A 25,756-nucleotide genomic window follows, 5' to 3' on the forward strand; every position below is an offset into this window, starting at 1 on the left:
AACTTGTGTACATTTATTAGTCTGGTCACTCACTTTAAAATCTACCACTACAATGTTAAAACATTGACTAAACATTGTTAAAAATCAATAATACTCCGTCCTCTCAACTTTGTCTTCTCTCTCTTTTTAGCATCACGACTCCCCCCTCCATCCAACTCTTTATACTCTTAACTCCTGTCCCTCCCTCTCCCAGCAGGGTGGAGTCCACAGTTGATCTGACCAGTTTCAGAATCAACCTCCAGTTGTCCAGGGGTGATCCGGTACTCCTGGCCTCCTCCTTTCTCTCCTTCTCCTTACAGAGGAGGTTTCTATTCCTTCTCCCTTATACTGCCTCTCTTTCTTTGGATCCCCCAATGCTTCAACCCTAATCCTTGTATTTTTCTTGGCTTTGATCTTTTTTTTTTATTCTAAAGTCCAAGATTTCGCTGTTAATTTCAACATTCGTCCACCCTACTCTTCGTCATCTCGCCTTCCATTTTACATTTGGATCAACCAATCAACCAGGCAACTAATAGACAAGTCAACAGCAGGCGCAAAACCCAATCGACAAGCAAGTATGACAGACAAACCAGGTATGGGAACGGGTGGCGGAGATGATGCAGGAAGCATCATGGCATTGCTGGAGCGTGTGGCGGGCCTCATGGACAGCGTCCAGACCACGCAGAAGCGTATGGAGGAACGTCAGTTGGAGCTGGAGAACACGGTAAAGACCATCCAGACCGACGTCGTCAAGCTGACCAACGACCACGCCAATACTAGTTCCACTGTCGACCGGCTACTGGAGAAGACGCGTAAGGTCAGCCGCCACATCAAGGACGTCAGGGTGCGTGTGGAGAATCAGAACATGAGGGTGAAGAAGGTGGAGGCCACCCAGGGCGACCTCCTGGCCAAGAACAAGTTCAGGGTGGTCATTTATCAGGTAAGACTCACAGATGCTTTGTAGTTTGGCTGAAAAGAAAAGATCTGTTCCAATTACAAGTACTTTCTGGTTTCTATCAATACCTCATAGTATATACCCCAAGAAACGGACATTTGGGGTTCTGACAAACTGCCTCTTGGGAATTGATTGCTGAAATCTTCTTGCATCAGGGCAGAGGAATGTTGATTCTCTTCTATAAACGGGCATACAGCATCAGACTAACCTACATCTACACAAGTATATGCACTGTAAAATGTACTTCTGATCCGTTCAACGGGTCAGCGGTTGTGTGTCTATGCACTTAAGATCTAGACTACCGATACTGGTATTGACATTAAAACCAACTGAGATCCACAGTATAGTCAAAATGTTGTGTTTAGCTCTGGAATGAAGTGATTGCCTTCAGAAGACACTTGTAAGTGATGATTTTAGGTCCCTGCTGATTCACATCTGAGGGTTTGTTCTAGGGGTTGAAATAGCAACACACACACAGAGCAGGCTTAATTTTACTTCTTTGGCCTTCACAGTTAGCAGCTGCCAGTATGACGGTGACTTGATTATTTTAGCCCTGGATAAACGTCAGTATGCTGAAATGTTACGCCACAGCTCTGGAGCTCATAGAGAAGGCAATTTGTGAATGATTAGCCAAATAATCATTCACAAATTGATATTTCAGTTATAACTCAGCACTAAAGTAAACTAAATTCTCTAATCTTGACAAGGTGCTGCTGAAGACTGACCGATGGTTTCAGTGTGGAAATTTGAGTGCAGCTCAAGTTGCAAATTTTATTGCCTTGTATGATCGTCGCACTTTGGAGTGTTCACCCTTTATACTAATGCTGAGTTTGTAATTGGTTCTTATGTAACCAATTAAAGCAAAAAGAAAAAAAGATATTGCTAAACTTAAATGTTGGTAATGACTTAGATTTCAGAGTTCATACCATGTTAGTCATAAAAGACAGATGCTTGTGCAAACAACCAACAACTAGTTTTTTTTCTTGTGTGAGCCTTGCCATTTTTCACTTCATGATTTTATGTTAATGTTTATACTTTTTATGTACATCACTTTGTAACCTACTGTGTGTTAAAAGTAGTGCTATATAAATACAGTTGTACTTAGTTGCTTACGTTAGCATACTAACTGGTTGTAGTGTACCATGAAAACATAATGGTAACTTCCAAATATCAGAATGTTACGATAGAGTACGACAGATAGACGAGTTACAATATGTGTAACATACAGGCTAGCATGCTAACTAGCTTGTTGACTGAGATTAAATGTAAGAACAGCTCTGTGGGGTGTGGTTCATTACTGTAATCTGGATTTTGTAATGTACAATGAGGTTGCAGTACGGTTAGTGAGGTCACATGCTGATCAAACCCCAGAAAGACACTGTGATTGGCTAACTGCAGCTGCTGGATGGATTCCCATGTTTAAATGTCTTCTACCCCCTTTTTACAATATCTGCACATGGCAACTGTGGTGTTGTTAAGAATAAGGAAAGATCGTGGTTAATAAAACAACTGAAAGTGTGTTCAGTTAGCAGAGCTGTATGTGGATTCTGGACTGTAAGTGACTGTGCCAGCTGAGCGCTGACAGACCAGGTTATTCTGAGTCTGAACCTCCACCATCTCCTAATATAGTTGCCTGCTCTCTCTCTCCCTTCCTCTCTCTCTCTGTATTAGCTAACAACGAGCTCCTGGACGAGGGTTATAAATCATTTTGTTAGCGGCTAACAGACGGTACCTGCTGTTTGATTTGTTCTGACAAGTTTTAGTTAGACTGATGGAGGAAATCCAGAACCAGTGGGGGGTTCGGCACATAACTGTGGCATCATGGGGTTGAATGGCTCATGACCTTTGACCCTCCCTCTCTGACCCCTTCTCCTGCCCACAGTTAAATCGAGCAGCAGGCCTTCAAGCTGTACTCTTAACTTATTGTGCTCTGTTGTGTTATGTTATATTAACTATATTAAATACAAGTTGTTGTTCAGTCTTGTTGTTCGGTGTAGCAATTGTCTTGACTTGTAATATTTAAATAAGGAACAGGAAGTTATACGTCATCTGACACCTTTGCAGTTTCATGCTCTGAAAACAGCAAAACTTTTGAACTTTTAATTGGACTGGGTATCGAACCTCAGGACTTGTATGTGTAGCACTTAATCTTGACATGTAAAGGATGGACAGTTGGCATCACTGGTGGTGAGATGAGAAAATGGATAACAATCTCAAGCCTGTATGACAAGTACAGAGCTGGAGTCAGGACATGGTTAGCCTAGCTTAGCATAAAGACTGGAGGCAGTGGGAAACAGCTAGCCTGGCTCTTTCTACAGTTCTAAAAATACACCTGCCAACACTTCTAATGCTCAATGATTAACACATTGTCAATGTGTTTTTATTTACATATTTATACATCTACGAGTTTATTTGACAGGGACCACAAATAATAAAGTCAATACTTGAAATTTGATTCATCATACAGGCAACATTAATCCGTTAATCTGTTTTGGAAAGCAGTTGTGTGATGGAACTTGTTTAACAACCGTGTATTCATCCGCCCATGCTTCTGTGCACGATCTTTGACTATTAATTGATTTCTGTACAGGCATGAGGGTACCAAAACCTCTTCAGTCTTCAGGAAGATGCTGTCTGCAAAAACTGTTGTTCTACAAAAAAACTGTTCCAACACGCAACTCCCCCAAAACTACAAACAGCGTGTACACAAACAGAAATGTAAAAAAGACACAAACGAGATAAAAACATGTTAATTAATGAGCTCTTGAGGAGTTGGCAGGTGCATTTTTTAAACTTTGCTTACTTTTAGTTTGTTAGCGGACTCTGCTACATGCTCCTGCTGTGCACCTCAGTTATCTCAGTTATGCATTCTGTCAAAGCTTTGAAAATGTCAGCCTCTCTATCGGGTGTCATATAGTGCCTATGATGCATGTAATCAAATATCCTTATGATCTCATTAGCATGTTACAGACTAGTTTGCTAACGAGCAGGACAGTTCATTCAACTGGATGAATTCCATCAATAAGGTCTGATCTGAAAACTTTACATTCCTCAGATGACAGGATAGAAAATTAACGGTAAAGACTTTTTAAAATATTTTCTTGCTTTCCAGCTTAGCTGTTCTAAAGGAGGTTGAAGCCGGTCTCCAGTAACGTTATGGCCCCACAAAGTCAGCTTAGTACTTTCCAGGTCAAATTTCACTACAGATCACAGTGTAGAAAACTGCCTCTCTAAACAACTGAAAGTCATTAATAATGATTTTAACTGAGTTACTAATCAGACTGACTTTCTTTCTCAAATGGACTCACGCAGATTTTGGTGCATAGTTTTAGGAGCAATAACGCTGCAGCTTGTGACTAGCTGACAAGTGGTTCTTTACTTCTAAGGTTTCTGCTAGTTTTTGGCTAACTGTGTTTACTTGTGGGACTCAGTCTGCGGTTTCCCAGTATTAGGCTGCAGTTGTACTGGTCAGCTGCCAGTATGAATGCCTGATTGTGAATCAGGGTCAAGCTTCCCAAAGTGAATTCCGTCTGCAGGGATCTGGGTCAGTTTGCAACTTTGGCCTTAACATTTTGCTCCATTTCATGTTCAGTGTAACCTGATCTTTGAGACTGATGCATGCCATGACGTGGCCTGAAGCTGAAAGTCATCCAGCTTTGCTGCGCACACTGCTGCTCGTTGATATGTTTAGCTTCCTGCAGCTGAGCTGCAGAAACAGGTGCTGCAGTTTATTTATGGAGGCCGGCTCAAGGCCTGCACGCTCACGGCCAAAGTCTGCATGACACATTTAAACCAGAAACCGATTTAAACCTGACGTCAACAATTAAACTTTGTCCATCCGAATAATTAGAAATACAAATACAGTTTTTATATCTAAAGCACGACATGTTTCTCACCACCACAAAATCTGGTTCATACTCTGTTCTGTGTTCTCCTTCCTCAGGGTGACCAGGAGGTGAAGGCCGTCGCACCAGGCAATGAGCCAGCAGAACCCAGCGGCAGCACCGGCGCCAGAGCATCGGTGGAACCGGACAAGTTTGAGCTCCCTCCAGATTCGGATGAGGAGTACATGGTGGTGGAGGAGGCAGACTCGGCGGCTGGCCGCATGAAGAAGACGGGGCTGACACGCATCGAGAGCTTCAAAGCCACCTTCTCCAAGGAGAACATGAGCAAGACCCGCGAGAACCTGGGCAGCAAGGTCAACAAGTTTGGCGAGCGCATCGTGACAGCCGAGAGGCGCGAGAAGATCCGCCAGTCCGGAGAGAGGCTGAAGCAGTCCGGCGAGAGGCTGAAGGAGACCATCACCAAGACCGTCCCGGCCAAGCTCAACCTGAAGAAGGAGAGGACTGTGGCGGAGGGCCAGGAAGGAGCTGAGGGCGCCACAGAGGGAGCCGCACCCATCCCTCCTCCCAAGGGCCGCAAGGGCAGCCCGGAAGCTGCCAAGGCCGCTGAGGAAGAGGGCAAGGCAGAGGAGTCTGAAGTGCCGATGTACGACATGAAGCAGCTATCGTAAACCGTGAGACTGCGACAAAATCTGGGCCGTTTTCTTTGGACCACTGAGACCACACAGATGGAGGGAAAGAAGTTTTTAGGGTTGGTGCTACCAAGCAGAGCTGCACGAGGGCAAATACTGAAGATTAACATTTGTTTGAACGCTGTTGAAGGAAGTGAGCAGAGACCAGGACGGTCACAGATCCAACCTGACTGAATATCAAGACAACAAGCAAACAGATTCCTGAAATGATTGAGCTCATTTCACATGCAGTTATATGTGTTCTGGACATTTATTATCAAATAAGCAAATATATATATCGTATTTTTTTTGTTTTGTGTTCAATAAACACTGACTTTGGAAAATAAATGAACAAAGTTTTCAGCGTTCAGAACTTCTCCACAAAACTTCGTCACACCGCTGCTGTTCACTTTTTCTGCATGTTGATGAGGCTGAAATGTTGGATGATAAAGGTATAACAGAGTTACGGTACGTGAAATGATTGTAGTTAAAAGGTTCAAATCTGTGTGTCACTGGGGAGACAACAATCGGGGGGGAGGCTGTGTGTTCCTATAGAGGTCTTCACAGGTCCAAATGTCTGGACCTGTATTACACATATTCACACACAGACCCGAGACAAAATAAATGGACCCTACCCAGATATATAGTATATAATTTGCACCTACCCCGAGTAAGACCTAAAAGTCCGATTGATTGAATACTTATTGAGCTGATAAACCCCTCATAAGTTAGTGGCTTGAGGACCTGACAGTGGCTCTATATAAAACCAGAGGAATATTTCAGAAATTCTTTACCACCCTCACATGAGTAAAAGACTTCTTATGTACGGTTAAGGAAGTCCAAGTTTAAAAGTCTTTAAATATTGATTAATTAACATCTAAATAATGGATTATCATAATATGTAAAAGGTGTACTGTATAAAGTTTTAGTGTGTTAGTGTTGGGTGAGTGAGAGAATTGTCCGAACAGTCTTGTAGCTGCAGTATTAAGTGGTGTTTGGGGAAATTATTCCACGCTGGGGAAAATGTATCTTAAAGATCAGAATTCCTGATTCATTTGGAAGGAAATTTAGTTTTTGTGTAAACAGTGTGGTTTTATTTTCACCTGAGAGCAGTAACAGTATGTCTTTCTGATGTTCATAATATAGGCAAACCTTGTAACTTTGATTTTTTTGTTTTACTGTTGGTGTTTTAAGCATTTAGTAGTGAGTGACTGCATGGCTCTAGTTTCTCAGAGATGTGGCATTAAAGCAGGATTGTGTTTGAATAGTCATGTTGAGAAAATAAAAGTTTACTTGATTCATTTCTGTAACCAAAGGGAAGTCTGCTCTTCAATCATTACAGTAAAACCAGTTAAGACAGATGTTTTATTTCCTTCAGTGTCATTAGAGAATATTTTACAACTTCCAATCTTGATAAAAAGAAATTAATGATTTAAATGAAAGAAATGACAGTAAGCTGTTACTGTGATGTAGAGACAGAGCTCAGTTAAAACGTCATGAAAGATAAATGTGTTACAGATTGATAACTCACCACTCTGAAACTCTTGATCCAGTCTAGGTTCTGAAGCTGGTTCTGGTTGTTCTGCCTGTGATTCAGGATCAGACTCGGGCGCGAACAAGTACGGATGAACCGAAGCCGGCTTTAACGGCTTTGTTTTGGATCACACTACCCAGCTTGTCAGGACCCGCCCTACTCTGCTTCTGATCGGCTAGTAGTCCCTACCTAGGTACTGTGCATGTGTAACTAACTACAAAGATCCAATAGAAGCTAATAGCTTCACTAAAACGGAGCATTGAACACACAGGGTGAAAAGAGGAGCTGCTGCAGTGTGCAGCACGACAACGATATTACAACCTAAAACCTAAATAAAATGACAAACCTGAAAATGAGCATAACGTGACCTCTTTAACATTTTATTGTTAATTTTCTCGTTGCCGTCTCTGCTGGATCTCTGTTAATAAATCTGTATGAACTCTTGATGATGTTCTTCAAAGTTAATTCAATAAAACGTCACTCAGTTCACGAGCTGAGTTTGAGAACAGACATCAGGTTTTAGTATATAGTGATTTATTCTTTAATCTTCACAGTATCACACACACAGCCGGAAGGTTACATCATTTATTCCAAAAATATTTAAATTTATAATGTGATTCAGTCTTTAAAGGATGGAACTCAAACTTTGGAGGAAATTAAAAGGGGAGTTGATCAAAGACTTGTTTGATTAGATAAGATAAGTTGATTAGAATATGGAGTATTTCAATTTAAAAAGTGAAGTTACAAGTTTGATTCATTAGTTTATCTGCAACCCAAATCATCATCCTCACTAAAAGACAAGAGAAAATCTGCGCTGGAATCTGGATTTTAGAAAATAAAATAAATCTACAGTTCACTCCTGAGAACAGAGGAAACCTTAAGAGCATCGCAGTGCTGAGCGCTGGACTGATAATAAAGTGTATGTAAAGGAGCAGACTGACATTTAGTACAATCTGTGTGTCCAGTTGAGAGTTTAGCACATGAAATGTTCACCCACGCAGATCATCACTCACTCTGTCGCTTTTGGTTTTGAGCTTTTTGTCCTTCAGTGCCAGTTTAGATTTTTATGTTTTTACAATCTTTTTAGGTTTGTTTGTTTTAGGTGATTTTTATTCAGTTTGACATTTTTAAGTCTGTCCTTGTTTTTCAGTGGTTTTTTTCAGTGGTTTTTCCTTTCTGGTGGACAAACTATGTAATGGAGCTTCTAACTGAGCTCAAACTTGTTTTTGACATTTACACATATTGATCAGACAAAATATTATATTCTATATTGATACAGATAAATCTGTTCAATTTTTAAATTCCCTGTTCAGTTGTTGTTGTTTGCAGACACCAGAAACATGATTTATGTTTGTACCTGTTCTCATGTTGGTTTCTTGTGATCTTGTTCCTCACCGCTCAACTGTTCAGCACTGGTGAGCAGATGAGGGAGGAATCTGAACAATAACAGTAAAAACTCGCTGTGGTTTGAAACGGTGGAGTTTTGGGGGCCTTAGAGCCACAGCTGCCTGTGAACACTGCTGAGTTTAGATGTTGAAAGCTCAGTTAGCTGCAACTCACATAGAGCCAAACACACGGGGACTCCAAGATACAGACTAAAAGTTTTTAGTGAACATCTCTGGTGTCATGCAAAGCATTGAAATGAAGTTTGCATCACACTTTAATAAGCAAACCAAAAAGTTAATGTGAAGGAAGCTCAAAAGACCGAAACCAAACAAAGAAAAAAGACAGTACTGATATCGGATTCTGATATTTGAGTATATGATTTTAAAATCCGTTATATTCTTCTTTTTTTCAAAAACATATAACATGAACAAAGATTATCCCTAACTTGCGTTATATAGTTATGAGACCTCACCAAGATGACATAATGCAATTCAAAATTAAACTTTTGTTATCGTTATTAATAGTACTTTGAACAGAAATCAAGCTGATCATGTCAGCTGATCGCTGTGCTTTGTGGCGGATATGTGGAGATCCAAACGTGTGATTGCAACAGGGGAGCTGCAGAGCGCCCTCTGGTGGACAAACAATGAAACGACAACACTCGTAACATGATGGATCTACACTTAGCTCATACTAGTCAATAAATCGACACTCCAATTTATCAGTTGGGCTCTACTGCATAATAAGTACCTTTAAAAAGATTCTCAAAACCAAAAACCAACTGTTCCCCCAAAGAAATAAAAGAGCAATATCCCTCTTTATATTATGATTTAGAAAACATAATAAAAATGGTGAATACCGGGTCTGTTTTCTGTATTTCCCCATCATCAGTGTTTTATTTGCTGTTTTATTTCTGGGCCATGAACAAGCCTAAAACCTAATCTCAGCTGGATGCTTTTTGTGAAGTAAAGTAAAACTTAAGGTTGATTGGAAGAAAGAAGATTCTTCCAAAAAGTCTCAGGAGGATTTGGAAAATGATCAGCAGTAAAGTAGAATATGTGATCTGTAGTTGATGGACTAAAAGTTACGCTTGTGCCTATTTGGTCCCTTAAAACGCTTCTGAACCACAGCAACATCGTCTCTGCAGCCGAACAAGGTCTGACGTCGTCACTCACACAGTCCAGGATCACTTGCAGTCGCAGAGCAGCGCAGCGCCTCGCAGGGTCCAGTGCTCCGCCGGCTGCACGCTCCTCAGCTGCAGAGAGAAGATGAAGTTCAGGTCGGTCCGACGCGGTTTCTTATAGACCGGACACGAGTACAGGCTGACCGCCGCCGCAGGCCGCTTACTGTCCGCCATGCTGGCTGAGCTGACGGCGTAGACGTGGACCACGGGGAGGGGAGTGAAGAGGACCTGAGGGGAGACAGCAGTGACGTTCATCATCAACATTATACTTTAGTTACTTGTGATTTTATTTATTTATCTTTTCATTTATTTAATCCTGCTTTATTTTCTGTTTATTATTTTAATAATGTACTTTTTAAAAATAGTTTTTTAATGAAATGATTATTTTTTTATTTTCCATATAATTTATATATTTTATATATATATATATATATATATATAAATAATTTCTTTGGTGTATTTAATTTTTCTTTTTTAATTAATTTATTGCTTTTATTTTGTAATGCATTATTATAATTTATTAATGTAGAAACAGACTAACCTTGGGCGGGGCCTCAGTGAGTTTGGCGCTGCGCCGGTCCCATCCCGCCCCGTCCAGAAAGAGCCCGTAGATGTAGACTCCGCCCACATCCTCTGGGGGCGGAGCCGACACGTCCTCCCTCATCATCTTGGTGACATCGTTGCTAAGGGTGACGGTATCCAAGGCCCAGCCCTTGGACAGGTTAGAGCGGGTCGTCTCCTGGCGCATGGCGGTCAGAAAACCCTTTGAGAAAGACACACATGTAAAGATGATTGGACGGGACTGAGGCCTCATCTTCCTTGCGTGGACGCTGTCTGAACCGACCTGTGGGTTGAAGAAGCCGGTGAGCCAGAACTGGTTCGGTCGACCGGTGCTGATCCAGCCGCTGAGCTGCTGGTTCCTTTCCAGCAGCTCACTGAACCAGAAGCCCAGCGTCGCCGACGGCCAGCTGAGCCGCAGCCACAGGCGAGGGATCCGAGCGTCGAACATGCAGTCGAGGGCGTCGCGCAGGTCCTCCGACATGATGATGGTGCCTGCAGACACAGACAGAGACACGTAACCTTACTGTTGTCTCGTTGTTGACATTTTGTGTCGTCTGCTGTAACTGACCGTCAATGGCCAGTCTGAGGTCAGTGAGCGTGCTCCGTACGCTCTTGATGACTCGCTGCATGCGGTCCACTTCCTGTCGCAGGAAGATGTTCATTGGCTGAAGTGGACCCATCTTCTGCAGTTGACCTTTGACCTTCAAAACACAGTTACTCAGTATTTTGTGTGTCCATGTGATTATATTGCTTGATTATGAGAGATAACGCTTGTCAGACAGAAAAAGTATAAATTTGTATTGTTCCATGTTGATGAGATTCAAAGTGGGGTATGTGATTCTGGAGAAATCCAGAACCAGGACGGATGCCGCGAGAGCGAACAGCGACACAGCCAGCAATTAACTAATGTTAGCTAAGTTGTGGGTTTCTGTCACTACAGATACGTCGCAGCAGCAGTACAGGAAGTCCTGGACACAGAAATCATGGCTGAAATAGTGACCAACCATCTACCAGCCAAGGATGGTAAATGGTTTGTACTTGTATAGAGCTTTTCTAGTCTTTTCAGCCAATCGAAGTGCTTTACATTACATCACATTCACTGAACCACAGCTGCCCCAGCAATCGATTATTTATTATTTGATTGCTTTTAGTCAAAATGATCAGTTGATAATAATAATGTTGATGTAGGGCTGGACAATAACTATCGCGATATCTTCTCTTCCAATAACAATATAACAAATGTTCCATAAATATTCAAGAAATGGTTGATTAAACTCAAAAGAAATAACGATATGATAGTTATCGGGATGATTATCGATATGGAAAGATTTTAAACTTTTTATCGTGATTTGGCCAAATCGTCCAGCCCTATGTTGATGGTGACAAACTTCGGTACACACAGTATAACTTTTCATCCAGATGAGCCTAAAGGTTTTCACCAACATAAAAATTAAAAGTGCAAAATTGTAAAACAAGATCAAATGTAGAGAAGGGATATTTTGATACATACAGTTGATTTTTAAATGACCAGTCTGCTCTTTAGGGTCTACAGATAAATCATTTCACTTCAGAACATTTCAACATGGCAGCCTGCAGAGCGGTATGCAGCGGAAAGGGCAGGCGGCATGAAGTGGCAGGTATCTCTTTCAGCTGATTAACAGCAGCAGGTGGTGGAAATGCTGTGGTAAAATTTAATTTCACCTTTTTACAGAGACAGAAGACAACCTTTGCTATTCAAGCCAAGTAAAACCTGTGTTAGTCTGTATTGTGGCGGTTCCAGCCCACCTGGCCTGAGCCCAGTCGGGTTTTGGAGCTCGCCCATCCAGCACCAAACACACACCTCATGGGGAACGTAGTCAGGCGGTAGCTTCTCCAGCATCTCACTGGCCAGCCTCTGCACGCTGGCCTCTCTGGTCTCCCCGGCCCCACCTCCGCTGTCCTTCGGTTGGATGTTGATGATGGTGCTGAGCGTCTCAATGGCCAGGTTGGTCTGGTAGGTGATGTCAGCGTTGGGGTGGAGCCCGAAAACCTACCAATAAAACAGGTTTAAGCTTGTGTCTCGGCTTGGACCGTCCGGCCTTTATGTTTTAAAGCTGCCGTGTGTGTGAGTGTGCTCTGACCTCAGGTGAGTCCACCAGTGGCAGGGCCTCGATGTGCTGCAGGACATCCTGGACCGTCTTGGCCTTGCCGGGGATGCTGTAGCCCTTATAGAAACAGAACTTGTCGCTGAAGGTGTTCTCGCTGAACCAGACTTGAGTGAAGGTGTTGAGGAGACGTTTGTCCAGGTCGTCTGTCACCCGGCCGCCATACTGGACCTCACCTGGGTTTGACATGAAGAAACAGGGTCAGGGGGAGGCTTTTAAAGAAATGATCTAATACATGAATGAGCTCGTGATGTGAGGAGTTCCAGCGAGGAAGTCCGAGGTTGTAATGGGATGAAACTTAATCTGTTTCAGGAGTTTGTCATCTTGTAGAATAAAAAGAGGTCTAACCCAGCATGTAGCGCAGGCAGCTCCAGTTGACTCCTCTCTTTGAATCCAGGTCGTCCAGGTGGTTCTGCACAAACTGCATGCTGGAGGTAAAATCAGCCTGGTTGAACTCGTAGGGGATGTTCCAGCCGAGAGGACCGAACTTCCGACGCTCCTAACAGAAGGACAAAGGAAGGAAAAAACAACTATTAAGAAATATTATTTCCAGACTTTATATTATTCTGTTCTCTGATCGATTTCCCTTCCCGCCAACAAGCCTGATTTCAGTTCATTTGTATGAGACCAATCTTATAGACTCTCTCTGTAAAAAGGATGTGAATGTGGTGGTTTCCTGCTTGCAAACAGACCTGCACAGTGGTGTGGAGGAAGGCCACAGCGTACAGCAGAGGCTTCCACTGAGGAAGGTTGCTGATCTCTAACTGATCCTGAGTGACGCCATTAAAAGTCCTCTTCAGACCGGCTTTCATCCCTGATGAAGACAAATGGATGTACAGATATAATTACAGAGACGGGGAAAACTTATCCAGCATCTCACCAGATTATACAATTACATATATGGGAGGGTTAATTTAATAAATTAATGAATGTATCAATCAATCAATTAGTCATGATAAATCCAACCGTAAAGAGCACCAGAAGCCTAGTATATCAAAAAAATCTATCTATTAAGGAGCAGGAGGAAATCTCATGAAGCTGAGGATGAACATAAAGGTCAATAAACAAAGGAGCTAACCAGAGTTAAGAAAGGAGTTTCTCACCAAGAGGAGGTTCATTGGTGAACTTGATGGAGGACTGAAGGAAGGTGATGGGGAACCTGTTCAAACACACACAGTGAAGTTATAGATGTCCAGTCTGGACTGTGTGAATCCACAGACACGACTTCTGGTTTAAGCTAAAAAGACTTCACTTAAGAATGTACTTTTTATATCCACCTAACAACAGGATCAAGTTGGACTGAGTTAGTTCAACTTATTGATCTATTGCCTATCACTGCAGCCTCTAGAGGACTCCAGCAGGCCCCCCTCTCATCACTTACCTGGGATGCACGTCGGTTGTCAGCCACACCCGGAAACCTTTGTGGACGCTCTCTGGTGTTGCTACGGTGACCGTCTCCAGCAGCTCGTCCAGGAAGTCCAGTCCCAGGTGGCAGTTCTGGAGAAGGAGCCAGCCGCCGTCCGTCATGCTGTTGGCCAATAGCCTGCGAGCGTGAACCTCTTGGCCCTGCCCCATGGAAATGGGACGGCACGGCGTCCCCTGCAGGCAGAGAACAGGACTGTTCATCTGTACATCCCTCCGTTCTCATGCTCACATCCATTTTCACCACATTTATTTTATATCCAAGGTTTGTTGTTTGTTATCCTTTTTTTAACAAAAGACATGCAGGTTTTTTAAAAGCAGCATTTCAGTCTGAACTGATTTTTAGGCTGACAGTAAGAGAAAATGTCAATGATTATTATCTGGTTTGTAATGATCAGTATCGTTGACACATTCACAGGTTTGAAAAGTGATTATAACGAGCTGTTAACCCTTTGCATTCGTTCATCCCAGTTGTTCACCTTGTTCTTGGCCAGTCTCTCTATGTTTTCAGTCGGGTCGGACCCCATCGACAGCAGACAGACCATCGGCGTCCTGCTGTCACTCTCTGCCAACATGGCGTCCAGGTCCAGAACCAAACCCTCAGCGTACTGGTGACCCAGAGACTCCGAGATGTAGCGACGCGCCTGGTCAACACACAAATACACACACACACTATTTCATAAACTCACACGCCTGATACGTTTAAATACATGCTCCAACTATAAGCATTGTATCACTGACTGATTTTGGTATCTTAAGTGTTCTGGTTTCCGTTTCTAAACGTCTCTAGTCCACGTAGTATTGACCCATCCAGTATGAGCAGGCTTTGGTTACATGCAGGTAAACAGTTCGTGTTGAGAGCAAAAGAGGCAGAACGCATTAGCCGAAATTCAATCAGCAGTTGTCTGATGATGATTTAGCTTTTTTCCCCAATCTTGAAACCCTAGAAACTCTCCTAACTGTCTTTTTAAAAATTAATCTGCATTCAAATCATCATCAGATGATAGCAGGTGGGTTCCAAGATTGCTAATCAGATTTTAAACAACGTCCGCTGCAGGGAAAACAAAGTCTTGGCCGGGATCTCCATCATCAGGATATCACTGGCTGCACCAGAAGCCCTGAAACATTGTCTGTTGCCCCCTGAGGCTAAACTGTAGTCAGACGATAGCTGATGGGTTCTGATATTAGGTTTGTCCTGCTGATATTTAAGTTGCAGTGTTGAGCAGTCAGACCTGAGCGGTGGTTCGGTCGGGACACCAGCTCCGGATGAGCAGAAGCTTCCGGAAGGTGTCAAGCTTTTCCTCGTACCCGTCGGGCAATGTGGCCTCTTCTGGCGCCGAATGGTCGAACCACGTCCTCCAGGCACGCTCGTTCTGGCTCACCTGGACACAAGGAAACATAAAGTCAGTAAGGTATGTGTTCCAGCTTCACCTGCTCTAATGTCAGGGGATTTGGGTTTACCTGGGTCAGGATCTGGAAGAATGGCGACAGCCTGGACAGCTGCACCAGGTTGAGCCAGGTCTGATCCAGAATCCACCGCCGTGGTTTGGATTCTACAGAGTTCAGATCCAGAGAGGCTCCGCCTACACACAAACAGCATTTTCTGTCAAATTATTTTGGTAAAATAAGAAAAGGATGGAGAGGAGGATTAGGAAGAGTTTGCGTGTGCAACCTTTGACGAAGGTGAGCACCTCGGGGTGCGAGATATTTCGAGCCTGCAGATCGATCTTCAGAGCCAACAGCAGAGTGAATAGCAGTTTGTGTTCTTCATACAGACTCCTGGCTGTGTAACAGTACACCTGAGGAAGGTACTCAGTCAGTTACAGCTGCAGTGTACAGCTCGTCCAACCAATATCTGAATCTTAGCGTAGTCTTATAGACAGTTAGATTTTCCAGGACTAAGCAAGTAGGTCAGAATCTTTAGTTTGGACTAAAACCAGTGCTAGTGAGCACACCTGGTAGGTGAGGAAGTTGATGATGTTGTTGATACGTTTGGAGGTGAGCTGCGACTTGGCGGAGTGCTGCATGGACGAGTCGAAGAGCCCCAGGAACTGTCGCAAAGACGTCTGGTACATGACGTTGACCAGCGACATTTCCACGATCAGGAAGTACAGGATGCTCCCCCTGGTGGCCACCGGACGGTACTCCTCCCTGGCCTGGTTGATCTTCACCTCTGTCTCTGCTGCAACCGACAGCTTCTCACTCACCTGGAAGACGAGAAGATTGTTTTCTTCATTAGTTTATGTTGTTTCAGCCGCCAGTTGTTCTGCAATGAAATATGTCAAATGCCACAAGCCAACAGACAGAGCGCAGTACCTCCTGAGCAGTGGTCTTGGTGACCCTTAAAACCTCAATCAGGGACTGGTCCTCCACCAGGGACCCCTGGGTGCTGGTCAGCCTAAACAGCAGACTGTCCTCCAGCTCCTGCATCTTCCTCTTGTTGGATGTCACCTCCTCTAAGAGCTTCACTCGCTCCGCCTCCAGCTCCTGTTGGGACCCACAGGGTGGACGATGTCAGCTTCATATTAATGTAGAAGTTGACTCTGAAAGTGTCTGTTCTGTATTTATCTGTATGAGTTTGCTAACATAAATAATTCATAAGAATTTTAGTTAACTAGCCATCTATTGGCCCGGTGAAGTCACCTGTTTCTCCAGCAGTATGACCCGTCCCAGCAGCTGGTCCTCCAGGCCTCGCTGGGTGACGGTGAAGTCGACCACAGCCGTCCTGGCGCTGACCTCAGGGCTGTACGCCGGGTTTGCCAGCTTGGTGGTGATATAGAGCGTGAAGCCCTTCATCACATCCACCTCCTTATCGCCCACCTTCACCTGCAGGAAGAAACCACATTAACTAACTGATGATTGGAGAGATGTGACCAGACAGAATCTCTTAAATGTGTTGCTTTATATTTTTATATTCATGTAGGGAAGAAAGTAAAGTCACAGAAGTCCTACTTTATAAGTTGATCCAGACTTAATGTAGTTTTTGTCCAGTATGTTGTCCAGGACGGGGTCCAGTTCCTCTCCTACGTCCTCCAGCAGCAGGGGGCGCCCCAGAGACAGACTGTCCTCCAGGTGGGAACGGAAATATTTATGGTTCAGAGACGTAACCTGAAACACAGAGGGGCACAACCAATAATCAAGAAAGCATTCAGATCGATTTTGACTTCCTGTTTCTTTGTCTTGTCTCTCCTTCTTTCTACACATGAAGCTTTATAACATTTATTTTTAAAAACCTGTAGCTGCTGGTCTCTCTCTTTGTTCTGGATCCAGGTCTTGCCCTGGCCCTGGGGGTCTATCAGCAGCGGGTATCGGGACGCCTTTGTCACCACGATGCCGTTCTGGATGGACAGGTCGTCGCTGGGTAAACCCTGCAGGTTCCACTCGCTCACTGTGGCGTTGTCCACCAGCAGACCAATCATGTTCAACTCCTGAAGCAGAGCAGGTGGATTTATTCGGTAAGTATGGTTTGTAAAGCATCACAATCTATTCAGTCAATACATTTTTAGATTATTATATGTACACATATATAGTATATGTATATAACCACAATATATTGGATTACACACATACACACACACATATATTTGTAAATTGTTTGTAGCAGTCTTTGTACTGTAACAGCTCACTTATTACATTCAGTATAATGTCCATGTACACAGTAACTCAACAGTTACAGGGTCTTGTCATAGTCACCACTCAAGAAGAAAAACGCAATTAGCAAACAAAATTAAAACAGGAGCTGATCAGAGAAGCTTCTTACTAAAATATATTTTCAGATATATATATGATCAATTATATTTAAAAAAATCAGGAGAAATGAGCAATAAAGGCTTTTCTCTATTATAAGCCTGTTTAAAAATGAAGGTATATGTCTCTCTGCAGCATATTCCAGCAGTAAATTCACAAGGTTTGATTTACTTAAGTTTGCCACTGATGTTCTGTTTGCAGTCCTGTTCAGTAACATGACAACACAAACAAGATGAAATTGAATTTGGTGAAAAGTTCAGTTTGGTCTATGGAAGACATGATGAGTTCTGGATCCAGCAGCGCCGCTCTGTGGCCATGAAGTGTAGAAATGTTTCATGGATTTTGTGGTTCTGAAATTTAACATTCATACGATTATACTCCACACATGATGTTTAACCATTTTTCACCACTCCACCTACAAGTTTCAGTTTTGCTCTACACAACCTGCTTTAAAAGGTATTTAAACCTTAAAATAAAAATAGATTAACAAAAACCTTTCTGTGGGGGGACACAGTTGGCAGGCATTCACGAAAAACTTTCACAGTCACTGCGTTAAAGAGACATTAAGTGAAACAAAGCTGAATGAGCTGAAGCCTCAGCGAGCCGTGAAGTCTTACAGGATCGAAGGGGATGAGTTTCTCCTCCATCTCCTTCTGCCACAGCTCCAGCAGCAGGCTGCGGTACTCCTGGTTAAAGGGGCCGGCGTAGGACAGGAAGCCAGCGGACAGAAGCACGTCCCCGACCAGGTGCTTGATCTGAGTCTGGAACACGGCGCTGCTGTTGGTCCAACGAACCTGAAACACAAACAAGACCAGGAGGGGGAGGGACGGAGGGATGACTGAGGGCTGGATGAAAGGTTAGATGGACTGAAGGATGATGAAAGGTAAGAAGCTGACCTTCTCTCCTCCCAGCCCGTCGATCAGAGCCGTAGCGTTGGCCATCTTGCGGCGGCAGGCCTGAGCGTCGTCCTGCAGGTCCTGCTTCTCCTTCATGGCTGCATCATAAAGCGCCTGAAGTTCAGCACAACACGTGTTTATACACTTAAATAAGTTACGTTTTAAAATGAACATGAACACTGTCACTAATGCAGGAAGAAAAGGCATGAACAAACAAAGTGTCTCTGATGAGTGTTTGACCTGCACTGCGTCCAGCTCCTGCTGTTTACTGTCCAGCTGCTCCTGAGCTTTAGAGAGTTCAGTCTGAGCGACCACCAGCCGAGCCTCCTGCAGGGCCAGGTTAGCCTGCACACACACACACATTTAATTCATTGCTGCACAGTAACATATGTTGTCTTGTATAAAGCCTCAGTAAATACTTGACTCCTCCGTGTGTACCTTCAGAGGCAGCACCTCCTTGTTGATGGCGAAGAAGTCGGCCATGGCCTCAGTCCAGGAGCAGAGTCCCGCCACGTTGCCGCAGATCCTCTTGGCTGACTCCAGATTGTAGTCGTCCATCTCCAGGTAGGGAGCGAGCAGCTCCACCACCTCCTCTGTGATGGAGTCCTGCAGCACAAACACACAGTACGCAAGAGTGCAGTCAGTAGATACTAAGATCTTCTTTCAGCTATTGTAACTTCTGATGGATATTCTTTTATTTATAGACTAAACCTCGCTCCTTCCTGTACACTCCAAACAACTCAAATACAGATGGAGATATTTGGAGCGTAACTGAAGGATCGTGTCAGCACACCACATTAAAATATCCTGGAACAAAACCAACATCTTATCGTGAGACTGAAGGACACAGACAGTTCAGGGTTTTTCCAGCTCTAAACATATCAACAGGCAGCTCCACTAATCCACAGCTCAGCAGGCCTGTAGCACACAGACACACACAGTGGTATAAAAGCAGGTGATGGCTGCAGTGTGATGAGCAGGGAGTTTCCCTCTGACACACACTGACACGCCGTGAACAGTGTGTGTGCTGTTGTGCATCTATCTTTGAACCAGTTTGAGTTTTAGACCTCGACTGTGAGCACATTTTGTCAAGTCGTCACTTCCTCATAGCGCAGTATGAAGGTTCATGAAACCTGGAATAACTGATGTTTGTGTCCACTTGGGACAAATCGTCACCGTTAAAATTTTTTCCAGCTCCAGCAGTTTCAGTCTTCTCTCTCTGTTTGCTCTGTGTTTGGTCTCCTCCAGCTTGGGGGCGTCAGTAGCTCAGTCTGTAAGGAACCGGAGGGTCTCCGGTTCGAATCCAGCTCGGACCAGAGATGCGGCGCGTGGAGGTGCCAGTTCACCTCCTGGGCACTGCCGAAGGAGGCCATGAACTGCTCGGGGCGCCGCACTGACTGGCAGCCACCTCACTCTGACATCTCTATGTGTGTTGCTATGGGTCGTGTTTGTGCATGTGCATGTATTTCATATATACATCATCATATAATAACAGAGTTAGCTGTTTGCTGCTGAGCAGCTTGTGTACAGAGGCTTTTTGCAGCTTCTTCTTCTATGGAAACGAGGCTCTGAGAGTGAACCAGGACAGGAAAACTGCAGCCGGATAAATAAACAATTAGCTGAAAGAAGCTGCAGATTCATACAGCGTTATTATAAAAATGATAAATGATAAAACTGATAAAGACAATTAAGTCCGATAGATGCACACTTTGACATGATTGTTTATTAAATCTACTGTAGATAAAAATACAGTCTCATAAATCCCAATAAATAGGACGTTGTCTCCTCTAATACTGCCCCCCCAGGCATGTTTTTTTAAACAGCACATGAAGCTGAAATGAAGTAATACAGATGAATAATACAGGTAAATTATTTATGTGGGGTCTTTGACTGTCATCACATTCAATGTGAAAACTGATTTATAAATCTTATATTTATTAATATGTTGAAATTTAATTAATTATTATTAATACAAGTGTGTGTGTGACCTTGCTGAAGTTGAGCAGCATGCTGAGGAAAGAGGAGTTCTGCATCAGCTTCATGGCCTCGGGCCACGAGGGTCGCGGACAAGGTCGTTCAGGGTCAGCCGTCACCGTGTCGATCTGACAAACACAAGCGAAGGAAAAAAGTGAGACGATAAACGAACGATAGGAAAGAGTCCCAAGATCTCTGTGAATATCTGAAACCAGGGGAGACTCGGCCACCTTCCTCTGGAACAGCAGCAGAACGGCGTCCATGATCCTCATGATGAGATGAGGAGGCTTCTGCAGCTTCCTCACCGTGGCGATGTCTGCCGGTTTAATGGTCTGCAGAGACACAGAAGGTTTAACCGGAGGCGATTCATTCATTCAGCGTAAATCATGAACACCTCTTCACTTTAAAGAAGAGAGGAAGTGTGTGTGTGTGAGAAAGAGCTTGTTGTACTCATGTTGTGGGGACATAAATCTCTTCACACAGTTACGTTGTGGGGACTCGCCTTCCTTTAGGGGACAAAATGCAAGTCCATATATTTTAAATCATTAACTATTTGGGTGAAGACTTGGTTTAAGGTTATGGTTAGATTAATTCTTCAGGAAATTAATCTAAGTCAATGTAATGTCCTCTGAAGTGATGGAAACATGCGTTGTGTGTGTGTGTGACCTGTAATGCAGCCTCAGCAGCCTCCAGTGCTGGTTTTGCAGCTTCTAGTTTGGACTCTGCAGATGTTTTATCAGCTTCAATCTCGTCAACAATGAGCTGAGCTTTGTCCTTCACTTTCTGCACCTGCTGCTTCACCTGAAAAGAGAGGGGGGTGTATTTTATGGCCACTAGACTAACAGACCAGCTACAGAGTGACATGTGGTGTTTGTGTTAACTCTTTTGATTTATGTAACGTGAAGTTTTGCCTCTCTGATGGTAAAACTAAGAATGGTTCAGTTCTCTCTCCATGTCTTGCGTTTCGTTGGACCTTTTCAGCAGCCTGAGCTTTGGCCGTGACCTCCTGCAGGACTTTATCTGCCCTCTGGGAGGCGACATCGAGCTCCTGCTCCTTCGCCACCAGCTCCTCAGAGAGCTGAGACACCGACTGCTCGGCCTCCATCAGTTTACTCAGACCTGCAGAAAACAACAGCAGATTATGAGCAGCGCGCTCACACCTGTTCAGCCCTCACTCTCAGTGTGCCTCAATCGAAGAGCTTGTCGATCAACATCTGAAATCATCCCCCTGCTAACTTTCTGAAAACAATCTTACAAGCCCCACTTCACGCATTGCTCAGCCATCTGCAGGCTACGTCACTTTTCTTCTACTTCTGCCACTTTTCATTAGAGCTGCAACAAGCAAATTTTCATCATCAATAAATCTGCCGATAAACACAATCATTTACTCTAGAATAATTTGTCACAGTCCAAGGTGACGACTTCAAACACTACAAACCCCAAAGACTTGTTGTTGATGTAAATTGTTGTAAACAGTTGTTTTGCATTATAAAGAGTTGTGTTTCTGTTATTTATGCCCCATTATATTGACATAAATGGGGTGGACAAAATAATATAAACACCTATCAATATAAGGAAACCTTATGACCTCCACAAAGGAGCATTTATTGCAGGACTGTTGAATTAGACTGTTTTACTTTTAGCTGATTGCACCTAATGATCTGATAACTGAGTGTCTGACAAAGAAATACTGAGAGAAGCAAATGAAGGAACTTTTGGTAAAAAAAATGACCAACAACGATCATTTCATTATCATTTCTGTCTATGGACCAATTGATTGAATAATTGTTGCAGTTTTCATGTGAACAACAGAGATCAACACCATGAATATCTTTGAGAAGCGACTGTGCGCTCCGTTATCTCCATATTTAACGTGATCTGCTCTGACGGCAGATTTTCCACCTTCAAGTCAGCACACATTTGAGTATGAGTAGCAAGTATGAACAAGATCAACCGCGACCCCATTACCCGTTTTCATGCGCTCGGCCAGCGTGCCGACGTGAGCGATCTTCTCTGCGTAGATGACCTTGTAGCTGTCGATGAAGGACAGGTAGGATTTGGGCGTCACAAACGTTTGACGGCGGAAACGCTCAAAATACTCTGCGCATTTCTCAGCCACCAGGTCCTGCAGGTACAGAGGTCACGTGATCAGTCAGCTGGACACGCTGGTACTATACACCTGACCACATGCACAGGAAGCACTACCTGGAAGGTTCCCATGGTGACCACCACGCTCTGCTTCACATCCTCTGAGCAGCGAAGGTCCTGGTACTGAGACAGGAAGTGATGCGATACGGCCACCAGGGCGTCCCGAGGCCAGCGCTGGAACCAGTCCACCGTGCAGCCAGATATAAGGCCTGGGAACTGTTCAGGTCAGAGGTCAGAGGTGCTCCTACAGTACACAGAGTCAACCAGACGTGATCCAGCTCAACTCACCTTTAAGGCACGAGTCCGAAACTTTTCCCCGACAGGCGAGAAGCAGAGGACGACGTGGAGGTTGCTCCGCACGCGGGACAGGAAGAAGTCGTAGAGGTTTTCTGAGGTGGGAGGTCGGCGAGGGTGCTGTCGCTTCATGACAGGAATCAGGTCCTGAGTGATGTCGTCCAGCTCGTCACGAGCAAACAGGTTGGAAACTTCACCGCTCGCCAGGACGTTGTTCATGTATTCTGTAGGAGAGGCGCAGACTGTTCAGAAGCAGCTCAAACTAGACAACTACTGGGCAGATATTTATGGATATTCATGGTTTCCAGAGGATGATTCCAATCACTGTGACCTCTTCCTCCATCATCAGGACAAAATTGTTGAAAAATCTAACAGGCACATGTTTGTGTAATTTATCGATGACATTCCTGTTCCTCTGAGGACGAGCCATTTAGAAAAAAACTACACTTTAAAACTACATGACCGTCTTTCTAGCACCACCTTCAGGACAATCTATACTGTTTTAGCTCCCCCACTAGTAAGAATAGTAAAATGATTTCCTATTCTGGCTGTAACAACGCAGCCTTTAGACGGTCAGGTACCCAGGAAGGACTCGTCCTTAATGTCGTTGTCGGTGAAGAGGAACGTGACTCCTTTTCCCTGCTGACCAGCGATACGATACAGGGCCTTCAGATCCTCCAGCAGGTTACTGCTGCTGTACGACCTGCAGGACACACACACCAATAACCTGAGTGGATATTTGTGTGGATGACCAGAAACATTCACCTTTGGATCAATGCCTCCAGTGTAGCTGCTGCTGGGTTCAACATCAGACACATCAGACTCATGTACTGTACTTTCTTTATCCTCTCCACCCTCCCCAACTCACAAACACAAAATAAAAACAAACAAAATTTGTTAAGATAAACTGGTCGAGCTGGTGGCCCGAGGTTTAAGGTTCGAGTTTGGTGGGGGCCTTTGTAGCACCTGTCGTCTCTTTACTGTGGACTCCCTAATTAAAGAGTAACTCAACAGCAGCCTAAAGAGCAGTCTACTGCCTCCGGTTAATGTGTCAAGCCTGCAGTGCTAAGTGACTACGTAATAGTTCTGAGGAGGTTGTTGTAACATTTTGTGTCTCTCTACACATCACAGTTGTCCGTACTGCATTTGTTCTGAGCTGCAGGTTTACTGTGCAGCCTTTCAAATTTTCAAAATTTCTTGTTTTGTTGAATAAGTTGCTTGGCTCCACAACAAGATCAAGGAAACACGAGAAGAAACAACAAACACATTGCGTCGTGATGGAGGTGTGTGACGTGTTTCAGACCTGGTCAGTGTGATCTGGAAGGTTTGGTATCCTGCGATGAACGACGCCAGCCTCGTCAGACTCTGCTTCCCCGACCCCCCGACCCCGACCAGCAGGGCGTTCCCCTGCGGCGTCCGCAGGATCCGCGAGATCCGCATAAGGTGGGTCATCGCGTCCTGCCATTGGACCAAACAGAGAGGGTCGTTAACCAATAGAAAAACAGAGAGGGCCAACAGATGACTGTTATAAAGCAGAAAGAGCAGCATGTTTTAAAAGTTATTAAAGTGTTAATGTGAACGTCACCGCCTCGCTGGTTTGTTTGATCTATTTGACCACAGCGCCGTGACAGTATCTGGGTATTCATCAGGTGCGCAAGCAAGCCAAAAATTAGCCAATTACAGAGCTTCTAATGCTACTTTGTGTGTTAGCGTCTGACTCCCTCCTTGTTTAAAGCAGATATCCATCAAGATGTGAACAAAGTCCAGAGTGTTTAGTCCATCTTAAAGCTGCACAGGAAAAAAAAAAAGGTAAAAGAAGTTGTGGTTTGGATGAACCCCTTTACCTTGAAGAAGACCAGGTCCATGACTCCGCCCCTCACTGCCTCGTTGTACTGCTGCTGGAGAACAGACAGCCGCTCTGCCAGAGCATCCAGTGACGGGATTGGCTCATACATCTGTCAATCATATCAACTATTACAGGTCCAAACCATCAGAGGGATCAGGGGTCTGCTTTGTGATACTACTGTACTGATGTGTGACAGTTTACATTTTAGAAAGTCAAACATTCTGACCACAATGACACAAAAAACGTGATTTACTCTAATAAAAACCCAATAATAACCAAAAGAAATAAGACAATGAATGAACTGGTTTGAGCTGAGGACCTTCGGAGCTTCCAGCTCGGTGTCTTCAGGTTCGTCTCCCGTCGCCTCTGGAGCTTCACGCAGAAAGTCCACAAAGCAGCTGTTCCACTGAGCATGCTCAGTCAGAGCTCTCCCATGATCCTCCACTGTGATCTGGGGAGAGGAGGGTTAGAAGAAGGAAACTGGATGTTTGTGGGTGATGCTGAAGACACTGTTTGTCTTCAACATCACCCACAAACATGTCATGATGCAGCACAGGAAAGTAAGGGAGGACAAAAAGCTGCACGAGCCTGTGGTGCTCGTGACCACACCCACCTGTGATGTAGCACAGAAGATACAGTGTAACGCTACGTCACAGCTGCTCCGTGAGGACAAATCATGTTACCACATTATCACACTGTGTGCAGTGAGTCGTTAAGGAGCCACTTAGAGTCTGACAGGTGTTTGACTGACACCTGCTGATGCTTTCATTCCCTTTATTACACCTTTTTGTTTTCATATGATGATTTATGATTTGATTAGATATTTTCTGTTGGATAAAGTTTGTGTCGCTCTGTGCTGATTTCATATCTTGGTGAACAACAGGCACATTTTCATATTAGGTTGATAATATAATGTATTCTGTTCAGATCTGGGATATTACAGTTTTACATTTTGTTTGTGCAGTTTTTTTACATTTTGTCATATGAAACTTGTATTATTATCCATGCATGGCACCATAATTTGTTCATTGCACTTCCCCTTGTTATTACCTTTCCTATTTTTACTTTTGTGTGGATACATAGTATATTTATACTGTGTATGTATTTATTTCACTGTGCATTTCGAGCGTCTTAAGAAGTCTGTAGCAGAAGAATATTTTCAGGAATGAAATTA

The 25,756-nt window shown here is 43.9% G+C and overlaps 2 protein-coding genes across 2 annotated transcripts in view; one reads left to right on the forward strand and one right to left on the reverse strand.

Moving 5' to 3' along the window:
- The first annotated feature begins 206 nt into the window (after positions 1–206).
- Positions 207–6,757, forward strand: cavin4b (caveolae associated protein 4b). The gene is made up of 2 exons (XM_038732979.1): positions 207–919; positions 4,878–6,757. The coding sequence occupies exons 1-2, from the start codon at positions 557–559 to the stop codon at positions 5,445–5,447; spliced, it is 933 nt and encodes a 310-aa protein (XP_038588907.1). The 5' UTR covers positions 207–556; the 3' UTR covers positions 5,448–6,757.
- Positions 6,758–7,503: 746 nt separating this feature from the next.
- Positions 7,504–25,756, reverse strand: part of dnah5l (dynein, axonemal, heavy chain 5 like) — a 48,366-nt gene continuing 30,113 nt past the window's right edge. Inside the window, exons 63-96 of the mRNA XM_038696913.1 lie at positions 24,902–25,033; positions 24,581–24,691; positions 24,040–24,194; positions 23,318–23,439; positions 22,731–22,960; positions 22,500–22,658; positions 22,263–22,419; positions 21,268–21,413; positions 20,961–21,095; positions 20,525–20,626; positions 20,309–20,422; positions 18,759–18,926; positions 18,561–18,665; positions 18,321–18,434; positions 18,042–18,218; positions 16,911–17,105; positions 16,630–16,785; positions 16,321–16,503; positions 15,994–16,164; positions 15,633–15,884; positions 15,350–15,476; positions 15,139–15,260; positions 14,910–15,059; positions 14,157–14,321; positions 13,637–13,854; positions 13,359–13,414; positions 12,948–13,069; positions 12,604–12,754; positions 12,232–12,431; positions 11,952–12,140; positions 10,680–10,812; positions 10,395–10,603; positions 10,092–10,313; positions 7,504–9,778 (exon numbers count right to left, since the gene is read on the reverse strand). Coding sequence (XP_038552841.1) covers positions 9,554–9,778; positions 10,092–10,313; positions 10,395–10,603; positions 10,680–10,812; positions 11,952–12,140; positions 12,232–12,431; positions 12,604–12,754; positions 12,948–13,069; positions 13,359–13,414; positions 13,637–13,854; positions 14,157–14,321; positions 14,910–15,059; positions 15,139–15,260; positions 15,350–15,476; positions 15,633–15,884; positions 15,994–16,164; positions 16,321–16,503; positions 16,630–16,785; positions 16,911–17,105; positions 18,042–18,218; positions 18,321–18,434; positions 18,561–18,665; positions 18,759–18,926; positions 20,309–20,422; positions 20,525–20,626; positions 20,961–21,095; positions 21,268–21,413; positions 22,263–22,419; positions 22,500–22,658; positions 22,731–22,960; positions 23,318–23,439; positions 24,040–24,194; positions 24,581–24,691; positions 24,902–25,033 — 5,373 coding nt within the window. The 3' untranslated portion in view covers positions 7,504–9,553. The remainder of the gene's footprint in view (positions 9,779–10,091; positions 10,314–10,394; positions 10,604–10,679; positions 10,813–11,951; positions 12,141–12,231; positions 12,432–12,603; positions 12,755–12,947; positions 13,070–13,358; positions 13,415–13,636; positions 13,855–14,156; positions 14,322–14,909; positions 15,060–15,138; positions 15,261–15,349; positions 15,477–15,632; positions 15,885–15,993; positions 16,165–16,320; positions 16,504–16,629; positions 16,786–16,910; positions 17,106–18,041; positions 18,219–18,320; positions 18,435–18,560; positions 18,666–18,758; positions 18,927–20,308; positions 20,423–20,524; positions 20,627–20,960; positions 21,096–21,267; positions 21,414–22,262; positions 22,420–22,499; positions 22,659–22,730; positions 22,961–23,317; positions 23,440–24,039; positions 24,195–24,580; positions 24,692–24,901; positions 25,034–25,756) is intronic.

Source organism: Micropterus salmoides, unplaced genomic scaffold (genome assembly GCF_014851395.1).
Source record: "Micropterus salmoides isolate LMB-PRFRI ecotype aquatic unplaced genomic scaffold, ASM1485139v1 Ms_hic_scaffold_1, whole genome shotgun sequence".
NCBI classification, from domain to species: Eukaryota; Metazoa; Chordata; class Actinopteri; order Centrarchiformes; family Centrarchidae; genus Micropterus; species Micropterus salmoides.